Source organism: Sturnira hondurensis, unplaced genomic scaffold (assembly GCF_014824575.4).
Source record: "Sturnira hondurensis isolate 20B ecotype Veracruz unplaced genomic scaffold, ASM1482457v3 Scaffold0007406, whole genome shotgun sequence".
Taxonomy (NCBI): domain Eukaryota; kingdom Metazoa; phylum Chordata; class Mammalia; order Chiroptera; family Phyllostomidae; genus Sturnira; species Sturnira hondurensis.
In genome coordinates this window covers 3,601,717-3,619,772 of record NW_028080037.1, presented here as the reverse complement: position 1 = coordinate 3,619,772, position 18,056 = coordinate 3,601,717, and the positions used below count along the sequence as shown (strand labels likewise).

Sequence of the window (18,056 nt, the reverse complement as noted above, 5' to 3'; positions counted from 1 at the left end):
GTGATTCCACTGATGCGAAGAATTCAGAAGAAGAAAGATCAATCGGGACAGAAAGCACCCGAGTGGTTGCCAGGGGCTGGGTGGATGGGGGAGGGAGGTTGATTGCTGAAAACCAGATTAGAGCCAGAGGTGCGCTCGGAATCCAGCTGCCCTGTGACCGTACTGAAACTCACAGCTCTGCCTACCTTAAACCCATGCACTTTAGGGCAGGCAAATTATATCTCAGTGCTGGTGCTGCATTTGTCCAAATTATAGGATCCAGAATCATCCTACCCCACTGATTTCACAAACCAGTGTCCAGGAGCCCCTACTGTGGGCGGGGCCACGGGCTAGATTCTCAGAGGAAGGAGCGGTGAGACTGGATCCTCTGAAATGGGGCCTCTGTGCTGAGCCGGTGGGTCAGAGGGTGGGCCGGTGGGTCTTGGAATCCACCGATTAGAATCTTGAGATTGCCCTTGGGCTCCTTTCTCCTTTCCCGATGAGTCAAATGGGGATCATGCTTAGCCCTTCTCTTGGGGGGAGAGACCACACGGCGTGCGGGAAGCGCTGGGCACCCGCTGGGAGCCGCAGCCGTTACACCCCAGCCACGGTGGCCCGTGGAGTCTCATCCGGTTTTCCAGCTGCGGCCAAGACGAGGCCGGAGGAGAAAACCCCGCTCTCCTGGGGCTGAGTCGGGGTCTCGGGTTTCCGGCGGGAAGAGTTGGCTCCACCCGGAAGTCGTGGAATCCCGGAGAGCTGCACCACCTAGAGCAGGCGCGCGTCCCGGCGGTTGCCTAGCAACGTCCAGCCGCGACCCCGCGGGGCCATGGAGGTGCCTGGCGGGGCCATGGAGGTGCCTGGCGGGACCAAGGAGGCGCCGAGCGGGTCCACGAAGACGCCCGTCCGGACCACGGAGGCGCCCGTCGGGACTGTGAGCGCCGCGGTCCAGGAGCACCTGCGGCGGTTGTGTCTGCACGAGTTTCCGTGTGGCGCGGGCAGCTGGGTGCGGGCGACGGTGGGAGGGACCTGGGGGTCGCTGGGGGCGGGCCAGCCAGGGCTTAGGGACTGAGAGCCGGGCCAGGCAGGGCAGAGGGGGTGGGTCTGGGGACGCCCGAGAGGGGTCCAGGATCTGGGCTCCTGCCCAGTACTATAGTAATGATTCTTCCTAAAGATAGGTTTAGGGAGCAACCTGCCCAGGGGTGGGCTCGGGGCCATAGTTGTGGCTCCCCTGGGCCTGCGGTACTTGAACACGGCCGCCCCGCTGAGGAGGGCCTCTCGCTTCCCTAAAGACACCGAGAGAGCCAAGCCAGCAGCTGGGACGCGGCTGCCACGTGGACAGAAGGGCCGTGTCCGTGGCGGGGAGGAGGAGCAGGGCCGCGAGATGGGGGTCCCCAAGTGTGCAGGAATGTCCTGAGGCCGGAAGGGCGGCGGTGGGAAGGTGGCGGGCCCCACACACTCCTCAGCGCTCAGGGGGAGCCGGCCTTCCTCAGCAGGCGTTCAGTGCACGCAGTGACTGATCCCGTGCCTGGGATGGTGCTGGGCTTCAGGGTTTGGAGACGACGTTCCTGGAGGAAGGAGAGGGAGACAGTAAACTCTGGGACAAATTCATCTGCCTTCCACTCACTGGCATGGAAAGGCTCTGAATTCACCTTTTAGCCTCCCCTTCTCTCCTTCACTAATGACGTCCCACAGGCCCCCGTTTGCGCCTCCTGGCTTCTAGGACAGAAATCTTCCCTTAAATGTTCAATCACTTCCACTGGCATCTTCCAGGGTCCCAGCTCAAGAGCAAACTCCTGAAGGCGAGAATGGTTCTGTTGGTTATTTTTTAAGTTTCTCTTGTCTGTCGCGACATCCACGGCCAGTTATCAGCCAAAAGCGCCCATGACTTGTCTAATCGTCTGAGCTCTTCGTCCCTGTTTGTCCTGTTTTACAAGCTGTTCAGTCCTGAGACCTTCGGCTCCTAGAAATTCTCCACCTCCACCTCTGCAGAACAAGTCACGCTTTCTTCCTCGAACGTGGCGCACGTGGAGGGAGTTGACCCCCAGAGAGGAGGAGGCCGCGAGCCCCGGGGAGGAGACGGTGCAGGACCTGCTGGGCCTGGTCTGCAGTCCCCAGTCGCCCTGGGCCCTGCCGGAAGACTCCAGCGCGGAGGACCGGTTCCTGAGACAGCTGGCCATCCAGAATCCCCTGATGCTCAAAGACACCTTCTTGTACTCCTATTTCAGGTCCCTCCGGGTGGTGGACAAGCAGGTGAGTGTGGGGGTGTCTGGAGGTGATGGACAGCGTTAGGGAAAACCTGGGCGCCAAGTGGCAGAGCCCGGGATAGCTCCGTTCCGCTTCTGATTCGTCTCACCCACCGGGCTACCAGGCAGAGCAAGCCTCTCGCCTGTTCTTTGTTACCTAGCGTCTTCCTGCACCCTGGGCGGGAGTCAAGGGTGTGTCTTAGAGAGCTGGTTTGGGGGCGCCCTGCCGTCAACCCTCCTGGGTCCAAGTAGAGACCTTGCAGGTGTTCATGCTGGTTTTACTTCTTTTCGGCTGTGGGGCCGGCTCCGGGGGGATGTGGCGCAGTACTGTAGTAACTGCTGTTTCTAAAAAGCCTTCTTTGCTTATATCAATAACAGAGCCCAAACCTTGCATGGGAACTTGACCTCTGACTTCCCGAGTTTGAGTCCCCTTTCCCGGAGAAACTGGGTGACACAGTGCTTGGGGGATGGGAAGGGGGAGCAACCAGTTTGCCTGGGACTTGCCCCGTGGTAACACCGAACTTTCATGTCCCTGGAACCCCTCAGTCCTAGGCAGGCTGGCATGGTCGCCACCCTAGAGAAGAGAGGCCCTCAGGGAGGGCCCCAATGTCTCCGACACCACGGGGAGCTGAGGACTCACGGACAGGCTCTGGTCTGGCCCCGCTGTTTGTGACCCATGGTGGTGCCTAAAGACCCCCAGGTTCACCATGGCTTGGGGGAGGGGGGACAGTCACGGAGAATGGGGCTTCTTCCCTTGGGGGCTTCCAGCCCAACAAGGCCACAGGTCACCGAGCTGGAAATGGTCCGACACCCCCAGTCGGGAGGGGTGAGGGCCGGAGAGGTGAGAGGTTGGAGCCGCCCCTGAGACGTGCGGGTCCTGGCAGCAGGAGGCAGGAGAGGCTCACGGGGAGGATGGGGGTCGGGGTGCAGGGAGCGGACTGCAAGGAGCGCACGGACAAGCTGTCGCCATCCTCACGGCGCTGGGGGGCTGCTCCGCGCTGCCTCCCTGCCTCCCGCAGCCCAGCTCTTCGCGCCCTCTCCTCGCTTTCCAGGTGAGCCTGGTGGACAAGGACCTGCTGAAGTTCCCGAGGCTGGAAGAGTTGGTGCTGAGCGCCAATCAGATCAAGGAGGTCACCGCCACCAATCTGCCCCCGACTCTCAAGGTAAAGGAGGCCAGACCAAGCTCAAGTCTGGGAGCGTGCGCTGCCTGGGGACCTGCCCCCCCCACCCCGACACACCGTAGCCGTGGGTAAGGCCTGGCCCCAGGCCCTCCAGAGGGGGGTCAGGTCCCTCAGAAGTAGAATTTCCGCAGACTCAGCAATTCCCTTCCCAGGGAGACAGAGCCCCAAAGGAAGGCAGGGACTCCGACTCATGTGCGCCAGTGTTCGTGGCAGCACCATTCATGGTTGCCAAAAGGTGGGGACAACCCCAGTGTCTACTCTACCCACAGATGGGTGGAAACACAGTGCGGCCTCTCCCTGCAGGGGACTGTGATTCAGTCATAAAAAGGAGTCACCCAGGCTACACCGTTCATGAGCCCGAAAACATGATGCTGATGACAAAGGCCAGACACAGGAGGCCACTTGTTAGATGGTGCCAGCTCCACGAACTACGCAGAAGGGACAAATCCAGGGGGCAGACACTAGGTGGGAAGTTACCAGTGGCCGCGGGGGTGGGGGAGGGGCCGTGGGGAACTGTGGCTTCGTGGAGCAGTGTCTGTCTGGGGTGATGAGAAAATTCAGACACAGATCGTGATGACGATGGTCTAACAATGTGAATGAACTTAACACCACTGAGTTTGGTACTTTAAAGTGTTTCAAGTGGCAGATTATGATAGATGCATTTCACCACAATAAAAAGGTGTTTAAAAATAAAGGCAGGCCAGGCTTTCTCGTAAGTCTTAGGCTCAGCATATCCAAATGGTCTCAGTTTTATCTTGTTTTGATTTAAATTTTATTTCTCAATTCTAATTTAACTCAGACGTTAATTTGTGCTGGTTTCAGGTGCGCAGCACAATGCCGAGACAATCAGATGCTTCCCCGGGTGACCCCCCCCCCCCATGTTTCCACGATGCCCCTGGCCCCGTACGGAGTTATCGTAACATTACCAACTATGGTGCCTCTGCTGTGCTTCACAGCCCCTTGACTATTTTGTAACTACCAATCCGTACTTTTTTTTTTATCTCATAGAGATTTTATTTATTTATTTTTAGAGGGAGGGGAAGGGAGGGAGAAAGAGTGGGAGAGAAACATCAATGTGTGGTTGCCTCTCATGCGCCCCCTCCTGGGCACCTGGCCTGCAACCCAGGCATGTGCCCTGACTGGGAATCGAACCAGCAACCCTTTGGTTCACAGGCCCACGCTCAATCCACTGAGCCACACACCAGCCAGACATGGCTTCTTAATCCCTTCAAAAACGGTTTCACGTTTACACCGAGCGCTGGGATTAGAAGACTTTGCGGCAGAGGGACTGAGAACTGGAGCTCAGGGCCCTGATCAAGAAAACACCGAGCGAGTGTTCCAGAGCAACGGGAACCAGAACCGTTGCTGTTTTCCGTCCAGGTTCCTCTGGCTTTTCCAGGTGATGCCGAGTCCGGGTCCGGCTGCCTGCCCTGTGAAAGCCAACGATCAAGAGGCAGGGGTAGCTCCGCTGGTTAGAGCGTTGTCCTGATACACTGGGGTTGCAGGTTCGATCCCTGGTCAGAGCACACAGAAAAGCAACCAGTGAGTCCTGACCAGTGTTTCTTGGTTGGTTGGGCATCCTCCCACAAGGCAAAAGGTCACCGGTTCGATTCCTTGTCTGGACACAAGCCTGGGTTATGGGTTTGGTCCCCACTTGGCACATATGGGAGGCAACTGATCAATGTTTCTCTCTTACATTGATGTTTCGCTCTTTCTCCCCCTTACCCTCTCTCTAAAAATAAATAAAATCTTTAACAAAAAAATAAAATAAATAAGTAAGCAACCAATGAATGCATAAATAGGCGGAACAACAAATTGAAGTTTCTCTCTTCCTTCCTCTCTTTCTCTAAAATCGATACATTAAAAAAGAGAGAGCGACAGGCTGGCGGAAGGAAAGTAGGTTTATTCAAGAGCTGGCAGCCTGAGAAAATGGGACATGCTGATCACCGAGACCGTCTTTACGTCTCAGGCGGAGGGAGGGGAAAGCGGATCCCGGGGAGGGGGGTAGAAAGCCCCCTGTGTGCGGCTGCGCCCCATCCATTCCGATAAGGATCTCCAGCCTCCTGACTTCACGTCATTCTGGTTGTACGTTGTTCTGGTTTTATGTCATCCTGCTTTGACGGTTGGAGGTCACCAAACCCCCCAGAGCTGGGAGGCCTGGCGGTCGGAGTCGGCCTCTTTTGAAGTTGGTTCCTAGAATTCTTCTATAAGCACGCTGTTTATCTGTAAGCTACATATTAGTCAGACTCAGCCCTTACGGAGACAGTGTGGAAAGGAGGGTGGGTGGGCCGCACGGAGACCTGGCCGCAGGTCACGGAGTTGTCAGTGTCATGCATGTTCCCCTCCCATGCGCTCCAGCGTCACCTCCCGTCCCCAGTTTTGAAGTTTCCCTCCCAGAAGAAAACGAAACTTTCCGATGCCCGCTGCAGGAACACGTTGGTCCTGGACTCTCACGAGGGAGTCCGGGGGGGAGGCGGAGGAGGGCGGGCCGAGCCTCCGATGGGCACTTCCTCTGCCACGTCCCCTGGAGAAGGAGGGGCTCACGGGCGCCCTCCCGGCCCCCCCCCCCAGGTGCTGGAGCTCTATGACAACGCCATCACCAGCTTGGAGTGCCTGTGTGCCCACCCGCCGCCGGGTCTCCAGCACCTGGGGCTGGGCCACAACAAGCTCCTGGGCCCCCAGCAGAGTCTGTACCTCACCGCTGAGCACTGGTAACGCGNGGCGGAGGAGGGCGGGCCGAGCCTCCGATGGGCACTTCCTCTGCCACGTCCCCTGGAGAAGGAGGGGCTCATGGGCGCCCTCCCGGCCCCCCCCCCAGGTGCTGGAGCTCTATGACAACGCCATCACCAGCTTGGAGTGCCTGTGTGCCCACCCGCCGCCGGGTCTCCAGCACCTGGGGCTGGGCCACAACAAGCTCCTGGGCCCCCAGCAGAGTCTGTACCTCACCGCTGAGCACTGGTAACGCGGGACCCCAATGAGGCAAGGGGAAGGGGCATGGGCGTTGGACCCTGGGGGGCCTGGAGGGCCCTACTCCGCTCTCTGCTGTAATAACTCCCGCTCAGCTGCTGACTCCAGACGAGGCTCATGTCTCCGACCCAACAAAAGGGGCCCCACAGAAGGCTGAGAAAGCCAGACCTTTGCAGGGCGCAGAGCAGGCCTGAGACCCGGGCCCTGCCGTCATGCACACTGTAGACGGGGCAGTTCCCCGCAGGGGGCTGCCTTGTGCACCGCAGGAAGGCCACCAGCATCCCCAGCCTCTCCCCACTGGGAGCTGGTACCACCCACCCTACACCAGCGGTGACAACTGACATGCCTGCCATGGCTTCAAGGGGGACAAGGCTGCCCTGAGTGGGGCACCACTGACCCCCCGACAGCCCTCGGTGGGCAAAACGTGGGAAACAGACAACCCCAACCTGAGGGTGAGGAGGCCAGAGGCTGCCCGAGAAAGGCCGTGGGAGGCAGTGGGCCCGGAGGCTGGTGGGAGCGGGCTGTGCGGTGCCCTCCCGTGGGCAGAGGTCCACTGTGGTTCCCTCCCTCACGGCCCAGGAGGGGCAGAGGGCATCAGTCAGTGTCGCTGCCCGGCCTTCTCACGTAATCAGGGGAACGCGCTCTCACTTCTGTGTCCTCTCTCCTACTCCTGCCCACGCCCCCTCGCCGCACCGGGCCACGCTCGCGTGATTCTCCCACAGACCCTGACTGTCGGGTTGTAGCTCAGGGAAGAGACACACTTGGCCTGCAGCCAGTATCAGGGAGAGTACCAAGTGTTCCGGTGTTTTATTGGGAAAATAACACTTACCGTAACCTGGTAACCTTTGTATGCTGAGTGTGGATTTCATAAAAACATATAAAACCTCCATCTTTCACTGCTTTGAAGTTAAAAGGACAGTAGACATGTTATTACTCGACTCTGTGGATGCTTCCCCTGTTCTGTGGACGGGCTGATTGTGGGTCAAGGCCGTGTATTCCCCAGCGATGGGCTGGCCCTGCAGGACCCAAGGAGACGTGCCCGAGCCAGTGTGCAGAAGGGTCACAGGTCGGGGGGCCCCAGAGAAGTGCTAAGGAAGAGTCTCCCCGTCCCTCTCGCCTCCCTTCTCAGCACCGAGTTCAGTTTGCTTTCCAGTCCACTTGGCCCTGGGGGACTGCCCTGCCCCCGCCGGCCCTCCACCCCTCCTCCATCCTACACCTGTGGCCCCAGAGCTGGACCAAACGGCTTCTGCTGTCAGTTGCCAACCGGCTTTGGAAAGCGTCCTCTGGCTTCCAGCCCCCTCACAGCTCCTGCATCTCCTCCCATGTCCCCAGATCACCTGACACTCTGTCCCCACCCAGTGCCCCTCCCCAAAGAGGCTTTGCTCTGCCTCCCTTGTCAGTCAGCCTCTGTCCAGAATCTTCCAGACACACCACACTGAGTCAGGATCCCCATGGGAGCTGCCTCGCTGACCTGACAGGCCCGGCAGTGCCACCCAGCATGGGCAGGAGAGCCAGAAGGGCCCTCGCCGTGTTGGAGGCTAACTCAGTTAAGGGCCACCCAAGGCAGGCCAGTCACGAAGGCCAGCCCCCCTCCCACCCTCAGCACCAGGCCTCCTGTCTGCCCTAGGCCTGGAGTGCGGGCTGGGGGAGGCCTGGCCGGCAGGTCGGTCAGACCCTCTCTGCTCCCCTTCCAGGCCCAACCTCGTGTCCCTGGACCTGAGCTTCAACGACCTGGTAGACCTGCAAGGCATGGTCGCCAGCCTCAGCACCCTGCCCTGCCTGCGGCTCCTGGTGCTGCAGGGGAACCCGCTGGCCCTGGTCCCCTACTACCGCGGCTTCACCATCGACAGCCTGGCCCGGCTCTGTGTGCTGGACGACGTCACCGTGTCTCCCACCGAGAAGTACCAGTTCCGGGGCCTCCGCAACAGGGGGGGTGAGGCAGATGACATGCTGGCTCCTGGGACCCCGCTGCCCACCCGCCATCTTCCCCGGGTGGGCTGTCTCCAAGGCTCCCTGGTGGGCCGGACCCTGGTTGGGTGGGGCTCTCCTTCTTTCTCAGTCCCTCCCAGATTTGTTTCCTTTGGTTGGGGTTTGGGGACAGAAGGGCTGGGGAGGCTGGGACCTCCTCGGTCCCCTCCCTTCCCAGGCACAATGGGGAGCATTCTCAACGCAGCCTCTTCATGCCCATGGTGGCTTGAGATCCCCCCCTTGTGGCTGCGAGCCGCACCGGCGCCTTCTTAAGCCCTTGGTCTGGCTCTACAACGTCTCTGCGGGGAGCGGCTATCATTTCCATTACGCAGATGGGGACACAAGGCCTCCGAGGGGTGCCAGCCGGAGGGGTGGCCCCTGGTCACTGCAACTGAGCCGAGTCTGCGAACTGCAGGGCTCCGCCCACGCCGCGGCCTGCGGTTCCCGCCTCCAGCCCCGCGGAGCCCCTCACTCCTGCCCGCCCCCCCCCCCCCCCCCCACANTCCCCCCCCCCCCGCAGACCTCTTGGCGCCTGAGGCACAGCTCGTGGTGACCGTCGGAACCGTCCGGGGGGTCCCGGACACCTCGGTCTTGGACCCGGAGCCGGGGCCGCAGGGCCCTCTCATCACGTACAGCTACTACGTGACCTACGACTTCGTGGAGGACGAAGAAAGCGAGAGAGACGAGTACCCCGAGGAGGTGGCCGAGGTGCGCGCCCAGGGCCGGCCTGAGGACGCGGGGCGGGGCCCAGGAGCGCCCCGAGCCTGAGCTCCGAGCCGGGTTGCCTTTCTCGGAGGCACTCGCCCTTCTGCCCCCTGAAAATAAGAGCCAAAGGCCTAACAAGGGAGCAGCCGGAGTGTCACCCCCAGCCCGAGTGTCACCCCCAAACCGAGCGCCCCTGCAACCCCGCCACCCCCACCCGCGCCCCGCCGGTCGCCGGCCCCTGCCCGGCTGGCGCCGGTCTCCCTCCTCGCAGAAGGAACCAGACACGTGCCCCCCTGAGTTCGCGCGCGCGCCACACCCGAGACCCACCCAGACGCGGCGTCCGCCCCGCGCCCCCGCCCACCGCCCCGCGCGGCTCTCCGCGCCGCGCGTTTCCCCCGGCAGGTCTTCAAGTCCTCGCCCAGCCAGGAGCAGCCGGGCCAGGCGGCTCCCGAGCAGGCGGCAGGCTCCGCCGAGTCCGTGCCCACGTCCGCGTCCCCGTCGGCGGAGCTGGAGGAATCCCTGGGCTCGGCCGCGTTTTCGTCCCCGCCCAGGTCCACGGACTCCGCCCAGGAGCTGGCCAAGCTGCGGCCGAGGGTCGACCCCCGGCTCTTCCCGTCCCCGGGGTAAGGACGGGCCCGGGTCGCCAGGGTCCCAGCCGGGCTGGACCTCCCCGCCTTCCCCGCCCCCCCCCGCCCCCCTGTCGGCTGAGCGCTCCCTGGAGCCTGGGCGGGGGTGGAAACCGTTCTGTCTACAGTTTTAGTTCCTGGGCCTCCCATCCCGCCGCCACCTGATGGTTCGCGTCCCCCCAGCCGGGTACCTGACGGCGGGTGCCCGATCCAGAGAGCCTTTCCGATGATGACTTTGACTTTGACAATAGAGTCTGGTCTCTACTCGTTAGAGTCAGGGCTCATTCAGGACTGAAGCTCATTCAGGAAGCTCTAGGAATTTATTTATTTATCTTTAGCGGGGAAGGGAAGGAGAGAGAGAGAGAAAAATCAATGTATGGTTGCCTCTCGTGTGTCCCCTGCTGGGAACTGGCCTGCAACCCAGGCATGTGCCCTGACTGGGAATCGAACTGGGATCGTGTGGTTCGCAGGCCCACACTCAATCCACTGAGCCACACCAGCCAGGGCTATTTTGTACTCATTTTAAAACATGGAGCTTTGTTTTTTGTTTTTGTTTTTGTGTTTTGGGTTTTTTTTTTTTTTTTTTTTTTTGACAAACGTCCTGACATCAGCGTGTGTGGCTGTGTTTTCCGACTGCAGTGCAGGGACTGACCCAGGCACCGAGCCCAGCCGGTGGCCTCCTGCAGATCCTGCCGCCAGCGCCCTCGAGGAGCTGCAGAAACTAGCTTCTCAAAGTGTGCAAAAATTTTACTTTTTAAAAATTATCTAAAACCTCATCTCCAAGGAAATGATGCAGGCTTGTTGGGGATGTGGGGGAGCTCAAGCTGCCCACCCCCTCCACTGCTGGTGTCCCCTGTGGAGACAGAGAGAAGACAGTGACGGACCAGCTGGTCACTGCCGCGGCTGACAGGGCGGTGGTTGTAACTTGGAAAAGGTGAACAAAAAAAAAAATCAGAGCCACCAATAATTCCACCACTTCAAACATTATGTAAATTCGAAAAATGTCTCTCTGCTCTTAATGGGCTTGATTCTGGGTCTCTGGGCTGCAGATGACAAGCAGGACAGCCCTTGGCCTGTGGGCCCTCACCCACCACGGGAGGGAAGTGACCCAGTGGTCGTTGCCCCTCACCCTGTGCAGCACCTGCCACCTCGGGAAAGTCCGGGCAGGTGTGTGGGCCTCTGCAATGGCACAAGGAGGAGACAGGTGGCAGAAGCTTGGCGGGGGCGGGGTGTGTGTGTGGAAAGGTCAACTGGGGGGGAGCGTGTTCTCAGGAGGGGCACCCACGCGCCAGGTTTGTGCCTTGGATGGGGCTGCGGTGGCAAAGGCCATCTGAAAGAGACTGAGCAACCGTTATCCTAGATGCATTTGTAAACGATATTTTAGCACTTGGGGAGGACTCAGGGAATCTGAAACAATTCTGCTCCTACTCTGCTGAGGTTCTTAAACACTTCTGATTTGTTTCTGGTTGGCTTCCACCCCTGTTCTCCGTCTCGTCCCCCCTCACCCCCTGGAAGGGAGTCCCCACTCAGCGTCCGCCGTCCCACTTTCCTCATGATGTCTCTGCCCCCTTCCTGGCCTCCTGGTCTTGGCCCCACCTGGCAGCGGTCAGCCCCAGGCCCATGTCATCCCACAGTGCCCCACGGCCTGTTGCCAGCCTGGTCGATGACGCCCTGGGTTCCTGTCCCCTCCCAGAACAGTCCTCTTCAGCACCTCCCGCAAGCCCTGGGCAGATATCATCTCCTGCAACTATGAGAGGCAGCACACGCTCAGGGGCCTGGTGCCACTCAAGGCCTTCCTGCTGGCGGGGACCACGGTGACCATCGTGGAGGAGAAGGTGGGCTCTGGGGTCCCCGGACACGGACGCAGACACGCGGCCCCTCCCCACTCCCGGTTTTCTGTTTCGGCCTCTGTGGCCCTGCTCCCTGGTTTGCACCTTTCCAGAAGGACTCCCGCCAGCCCCAGCTTGGCCGTGCTCACGCAAGGCCGCCTTGCTGCGTCCCCTAGATTCTGTCGTGGCCTGAGGTGCCACCTCCCCCGGACAGTCCCTTGCCTGCCAAGAAGGAAAAAGGGGAGAACAAGAAAGAGAAAGAGGAGACGGGCCAGAAGGGGCAAGATGGGAAGGACAAGGCCGCCAGAGGGAAGAAGGAGATGACGAAGGTACCACTGGCCTGGGCAGTGGCTCTGGGTGCGTTCCCGGGGCCCCTGTCACCCTCCTGGCCTCTCCTCACAGGAACAGAAGGGGTCCAAGAAGAAGAGAGACCTTCCCAAGGAGCTCCACCAGGACCCACCTATCCTGAGGGTGTTGGGCAGCAGCTCCGTGGTCCTGGAGCCGCTGCTGGTGGGCGAGTCCCTCGTGTCCACCCTGTGCAACTTCGGGGTGATCCGCACCTTGGAGTCCGACAGGCTGACATTCCTCAGGGTACCGTGGGGCCCCCGCCACACCCTCCGCACAGAAATGGTGCTGGGCAAGAAAGGGCCGTGGGGCCGGGTGGTGGGTGGGCCCGCTCCCCCCGGGAGACCCCGCCCTGCATCTGCATCCACCCCTTCCCCGACCCCCCCACCTTGTGAGCGTCTTCTTTGGTGGTTCTCTCTCTCAGGACTCCAGGAATAAGAAAGCAAAAAAATGTAAGGGTGACGACGGGGACTGAGGGCTGGGTGTTTGCTGAGGACCCATGTCTGCCCACGGGAGCAGCACAGACCGAGCGGCTGGTGAACAACAGGTGCTTCTTTCCCACAGCTCTGGAGCCCGGGAAGAGCAAGGCCCAGGTGACAGGTGAGGGCCCCCTTCCTGGTTCACAGCCTCCGCCTTCTCCCGGGGTCCTGGCCTGGAAGCAGGGGCAGGGGGGTTCTCTGGGGTTCCTTTTCCAAGGACGCTAGTCCCATCGTGATGGCTCCGCCCTCGTGCACTAGTCACCTCCCAAAGGCTTCACCTCTGGACACCATCACCTCTGGGGGGCAGGACTGCACATACGAATGCGGGGGGCACCCACATTCCGGTCATAGCAGGACTGCGGAGGAGTGAGCCTGTGCAGGACTACAGGGGTGGAAGGATGGAGAACCCTACCTTCCAGCCAATGCGGGGGCCACCCCGCCTGAGGGCCAAGTCATCTTCCCTGTGGCCCCGAGACCAGAGCCGCCTGCTGTGGGTCTCCCATGGCAGGGAAAGCACTTGGGGCTAGGAACCAGGACAAGGTGGGATGGGGGACTCAGGGGGATCCTGACCCACAGTCCCCTGGCTCAGCTGTCATCTGGCTCCTGCTTCGGTTCATTAGCCCCTAACTGCCCTAAGAGGAGTCTGGACTTGTTCTGTGGGTGGTGGGCAGCCGCCCATGTATCTGAAAGAGCTAAGTTTCAGAGCTGAGTGTTGGAACGGCCTGGCTGGGAGGGGGAGGTGGCGGAGAGGGCGGTCAGCTGGCAGGCCGCCTCAAAGGGTGAGGCCAGGCCCCAGCAGCAGGTGTCACAGCAGGCAGAGAGTGAAAGCAGCCCAGGGCGCGTTGATGGACAACGCAAATTGTGGCTCGGCCCCGCCCCTGTGCACTATGACTCAGCCACGGAAAGGGACGAGGCACTCGCCCCCACTACCGCAGCGCAGGTGAGCCCTGAGAACGCGAAGCTGAGTGAGAGAGGCCAGACACCAAAGGCCGTGCACAGTCACATTTACATGAAATGTTCCGAATAGGCAAAGCCATAGAAACAGACAGTAGATTAGTTGGTTGCTGGGGCCTGGGAGAAGGGGGCCTGGGGAGAGACTGCCGCCGTTGGGCGAGGAGTTTCCATCTGGAGTGATGAAAGCGTTCTGGAATGGGGTGGCATGACGCTGTGAACATGCTTTGAACATGGTTAAAATGTTGAATTTTATGAGGATTTTCTCAATGAAAAAATTCACCTGACAGAAGTATAAGGTCGGTATACTATGTAGATGGATAAGGAGATCGACTACTGTTAAGGTGTCAGTTTCTCTCAAATTGATCTGTAGATTCGACGCCATTTCAGTCTCAATCTCAGAGGGATTGTTTAAAAACAGAAATCGGCGATCTGAATTTAACATGCATGTGGAACTACAAAGGAGCTAGGATAGGCAAAATGACTTTGAAAAAGCCCAAGAGATTTACATGGCTTGGATCTGAAGATCCTTACGAACATTGACATGTGAGTTGGGGCCCAGCTATGGTGTTAAGATGGCCTCGGAGTTATTTTTTACATTGACATAAACCTTTTAGATGACTTAATTGAGGATAGCTGCAATCGCCCAAGTCGCTCCTGGGCCCCTCCCTTGTGCTGGGTTGAAGTGTATGAGGGGAATCCGGGCCCGAGTTTTTTTGAAGATTATTACGACGTGAAAGCTGAATCTATAGGAATGGATGCTTTCATGATGAGCCACGTTAAAGGCCCCTGGGCTACGCTGCATTTTGAGCGCACAGTTCGCAGCACCAGACCTTGGTCCTTTGTAAAACCCAGAGTCACGCAGGTGTGGACACACGTCGTCATACACTACCCAAAACCCACGCTCTTCAATATCACCACCTCTACGTATCATGAGAAGGGCCTCGGAGTGTGCGGGCAAACTAAGCTTGCGGTGGTAGATACAATGTTGCAAAATTCGAATTTCTGTTTGAGTGTTGGGAATTTGTCGAAGTGCTTTCGGTTGCTTTCCCTGAAGTGCCAGGCTTGCTTCATTCATTTTTGTTTTTTTTAAAGAAACTATTTGCCATATATTCACGTCTGAATACCCACTGCCTGTCAGTGTCTTTTCAAGTGCAGTGGTGATCCCTCGATCAAATGTGATTTCGTTTTATTCGGTATCACGGAGTCTGAGCCGGGTCCGGCCCCGTCAGGACGCACGGAGGCGGGGCTGGCGTTTGTGGTCGGGCAGGGACCCGGCTCCCGACTCCCGTGCTCGTCCCTCACTCAGTGTTTGTGGAGGGCGACTACCAGCCGGAGCCGCTGACGGTGGAGGTGCAGGTGCAGCTGACGCAGTGCCGCTCGGCCGAGGAGGCGCTGCGGATCCTCGCCTTGTGGCCGCATTAAAGGTTGTTGTGAGCACCGCAGCTCCGTGTCTGTCTGGCAGCCGCGCGTCGGGGAGCAGTGGAGACCCCGGGTGGGAGGGGCCGCGCCACAGCCCGCCCACTTGTGGGCGGGACCAGGCGCGGGGTCCGCCCACTGCCCAAAGGTGCGCGAGGTGCGTGCTGCCGGAGCTTCGGGTCTGCGCTCCGCTGCCGGCGCTGTTTGCCGAACCCCTCGCCTGTGCCCGACGGGCTGCAAGGCTCAGGTAGGTCCGGCGCGGGCCATGCCCGGCCGCGACCCCGGAGCCCCGCTGCTGCGAGGGGCGTCTTGTGCACAGAGGGGCGCCCCAGCTGTCCCGGGGATGCCAGAACCCTCTCGGGCGGCGCAGGGTCTGGCCGCGGCGGGCTCCTCGCCTCCCTCCTTCCCCGCTGCGGCCACGCGCCGGGACGGGTCCAGCCTGGGTCGGTAGCCTGGGCCGCTTGCCCCAGACGCCTCGACACGCGGCGCCAGCGGCTCGTGGGCTCGGGCCCGGAGGGGTGCTCCCCGCGGGGCCCCTGGTTCGTGCTTTGCGACCCCGAGGCCCCGCAGAGACACGTGAAAGGAAGGAGCCGGCCCTGGGCTCTGCCGCGTCGTGCGCGTCGGGTCGCCGAGCCCTGTGAGGCAGCTGTCCCCCCAGAAACGACTGCAGACCCTTGGGACTCGGCACCTCACTTAGGGCGGGGTCGTGAGCTCGTCTCCGGAGGGAAGGGGAAGCGGGTGTGCAACTGCAGGAGGCGCGGGTGGGGCGCGGGGGCTGCGGGTCGCCGCGAGGTGGGGGCGCGGTGGGCAGAGCGCTTGGGCCCACAGACGCGCACAGCACCCAGCCGCCGGCCCTCGGCCCGCGTGCCGTCCACGCCTGAAACCCATTTCCCACTCCCGGAACCCATCCGACTCCGCCGCCGCCCGGGCCGCACCTGCGTCTTCAGGCGCGTTCTCACCTGGGCTCCTGCTGCCGTCTCCGCCCCTCCGCAGCCCGTTATCTACCGCGGCAGCAGCGACGTGGCCTTCTGAACAGCCTCGCTCCTCCCGGCCTCTGCCCCTCCCTCCTGGGGCCCCCAGCCGCCGTCGCCCGGGCGCTTCCCCGTCCCCCAGCCAGCCCCACACACAGCGGCCTGCGGCCCCGTCCCCGTCCCCAGCCTCCAGCACCTCGAGCTCGGCCCCCCAGATTGTTACTGCATTCAGTTCTTGCTCAGACGTCCTTTATCAGGGTGGGCGCTCTAAACCACTGTGGGCCGGACAACATCCCGTCCCTGGATTCTGTGACACTGCTGGGATGTCCTCAGCACTATCTGACATTCGTGCTGGTTTTTAAGGGTCTGTCCCTCCTCTTGAGGGCTGTGACCCTGGCACCAACACCCTGAGCAGCTACAGAAGATGCTTCTGTATGGGGCAGCGGGACAACAGGCCGAGGCCAGTGCTGGTAGACTGGACAGACGTGATGGCTTGTCGGACCAGGACAGTGTGGCCAGAGGGGTGGAGGGGGGCATTAGGGCCGGGCTTTGCTGCCCTGGACCTGGGGCAGGCGCCTCTGCGGGCAGGTCTCTCTGCCTCCTCCCCGGGGCGTCTCCAGCCCTCCCACTAGCCGACTGCTCCCCCTGTGGCTGGTCACTAACCCTCGGGGTTGGCTCCCAGGAAACTCAGGCCCCTTCAGCGGGCGTGCCCTGTGGTGGCCGCCTCCACTCCTGCTCTGTCGGGGCTGTCACACGACATAGGGCCTCCCACCAGACCAGACCCTAGACTTTTTGGGAATCGTGACTTTAGACGCAGGAGCCCAGGATGTCATGTTTGGTAGTTAGAACGAATTTTACCGGAAGCTAAACTAGCTTTGTGCCATTTTCACTAAAGCATGTAAGGGACTGGAGTTTATGGGAAAATGCTGAAAACGCTCATGGCACCTCCGTTTATTTAAAGTGGCTGCAAGTCATTTCGGGGGAAAAAGCTGATCTAGGAGCCCCCTGACAGCAGAGCAGGTGTGCTCACTCTGTCCTCGGGAAAGATGACTCTGGAAAGAGCCGGAGGAAGTGCAGAGCAGCTGAAATGAATAATTAAGGCCCCGAGGACAGCTGGGACTTAGACTAGACTCCGGGTTGTGGGTAGCCGGGGCTCTCTTCCCACTGACGCGCTCTTCCCTCGCAGGCCCCGCCATGTTCCGCAGGCTGGGCTGGCTGGTCCTGTACAGCCTCGCCGCGCTGCTGCTCAGCTGCCTGCTCTTCCTGAAGAAGGAGGCCGAGCCGGCAGGGCCCCCCACAGCCCACCAGCCCTTCTGGGCTCCCCCAGGGCCCCGCCGCAGTCCGTGTCCACCCAACCACACAGTGGCCAATGCCTCCCTGTCCCTGCCTAGCCGTCACCGGCTCTTCTTGACCTATCGCCACTGCCGCAACTTCTCCATCTTGTTGGAGCCTTCAGGCTGTGCCAAGGATGTCTTTCTGCTCCTGGCCATTAAGTCACAGCCTGGCCACGTGGAGCGGCGTGCAGCCATCCGAGGCACGTGGGGACGGGCAGGGGACTGGGCTAGGGGACGGCAGCTGAGACTGGTGTTTCTTCTCGGGGTGGCAGGACCTGCACCCCCTGCCCAGCTGCTGGCCTACGAGAGTCGGGAGTTTGGCGACATCCTGCAGTGGGACTTTGCTGAGGACTTCTTCAACCTGACCCTCAAGGAGCTGCACCTGCAGCGCTGGGTGGCAGCTGCCTGTCCCCAGGCACACTTTGTGCTAAAGGGAGATGATGATGTTTTTGTCCACGTCCCCAATGTCTTGGAGTTCCTGGATGGCTGGGATCCAGCCCAGGACCTCTTGGTGGGAGATGTCATCCGCCAGGCTCTACCTAACAGGAACACCAAGGTCAAATACTTCATCCCACCCTCCATGTACAGAGCCCGCCACTACCCGCCCTATGCTGGGGGTGGAGGGTATGTCATGTCCAGAGCCACCGTGCAGCACCTCCAAGCAGCCGTGGAAGAGGCTGAACTCTTCCCCATCGACGACGTCTTCGTGGGCATGTGCCTGAGGAAGCTGGGGGTGAGCCCTGTGCACCACGCTGGCTTCAAGACATTTGGCATACGGCGGCCCCTGGACCCCCTGGACCCCTGCCTGTACAGAGGGCTGCTCCTGGTGCACCGCCTCAGCCCCCTGGAGATGTGGACCATGTGGGCACTGGTGACAGATGACGGGCTCAAGTGCACAGCAGCTCCCTTGTCCCAGCTCCGAGGGGTGGGCTGAGCAGTTTCCTATCATGAGAAATCAACGAACTTGAAACTTGACCTGTGACCATCTACAGGAAATAGTTTTCCTAACCTCCTCCCAACTTTTCTAACTTTGATTAAAAACACTGCAACCTGGCTCAC

The 18,056-nt window shown here is 60.6% G+C and overlaps 1 protein-coding gene across 5 annotated transcripts; it reads left to right on the top strand.

Moving 5' to 3' along the window:
• Positions 1-523: 523 nt before the first annotated feature.
• B3GNT4 (UDP-GlcNAc:betaGal beta-1,3-N-acetylglucosaminyltransferase 4) lies at positions 524-18,051 on the top strand. Of its 5 annotated transcripts, none has more exons than XM_037052002.1 (13): positions 524-982; positions 1,969-2,229; positions 3,275-3,385; positions 5,975-6,114; positions 8,065-8,303; positions 8,859-9,046; positions 9,446-9,666; positions 11,363-11,504; positions 11,675-11,827; positions 11,901-12,008; positions 12,268-12,295; positions 12,408-12,443; positions 16,850-18,051. In XM_037052002.1, the coding sequence occupies exons 1-13, from the start codon at positions 806-808 to the stop codon at positions 17,929-17,931; spliced, it is 2,886 nt and encodes a 961-aa protein (XP_036907897.1). In that variant the 5' UTR covers positions 524-805; the 3' UTR covers positions 17,932-18,051. The 5 variants fall into 5 exon arrangements, with proteins under 5 accessions (XP_036907897.1, XP_036907896.1, XP_036907898.1 ...); XM_037052001.1 differs by having other exon boundaries at positions 11,901-12,089; XM_037052003.1 differs by lacking the exon at positions 16,850-18,051 and adding an exon at positions 14,583-14,708 and having other exon boundaries at positions 525-982; positions 11,901-12,089.
• Positions 18,052-18,056: the final 5 nt, after the last annotated feature.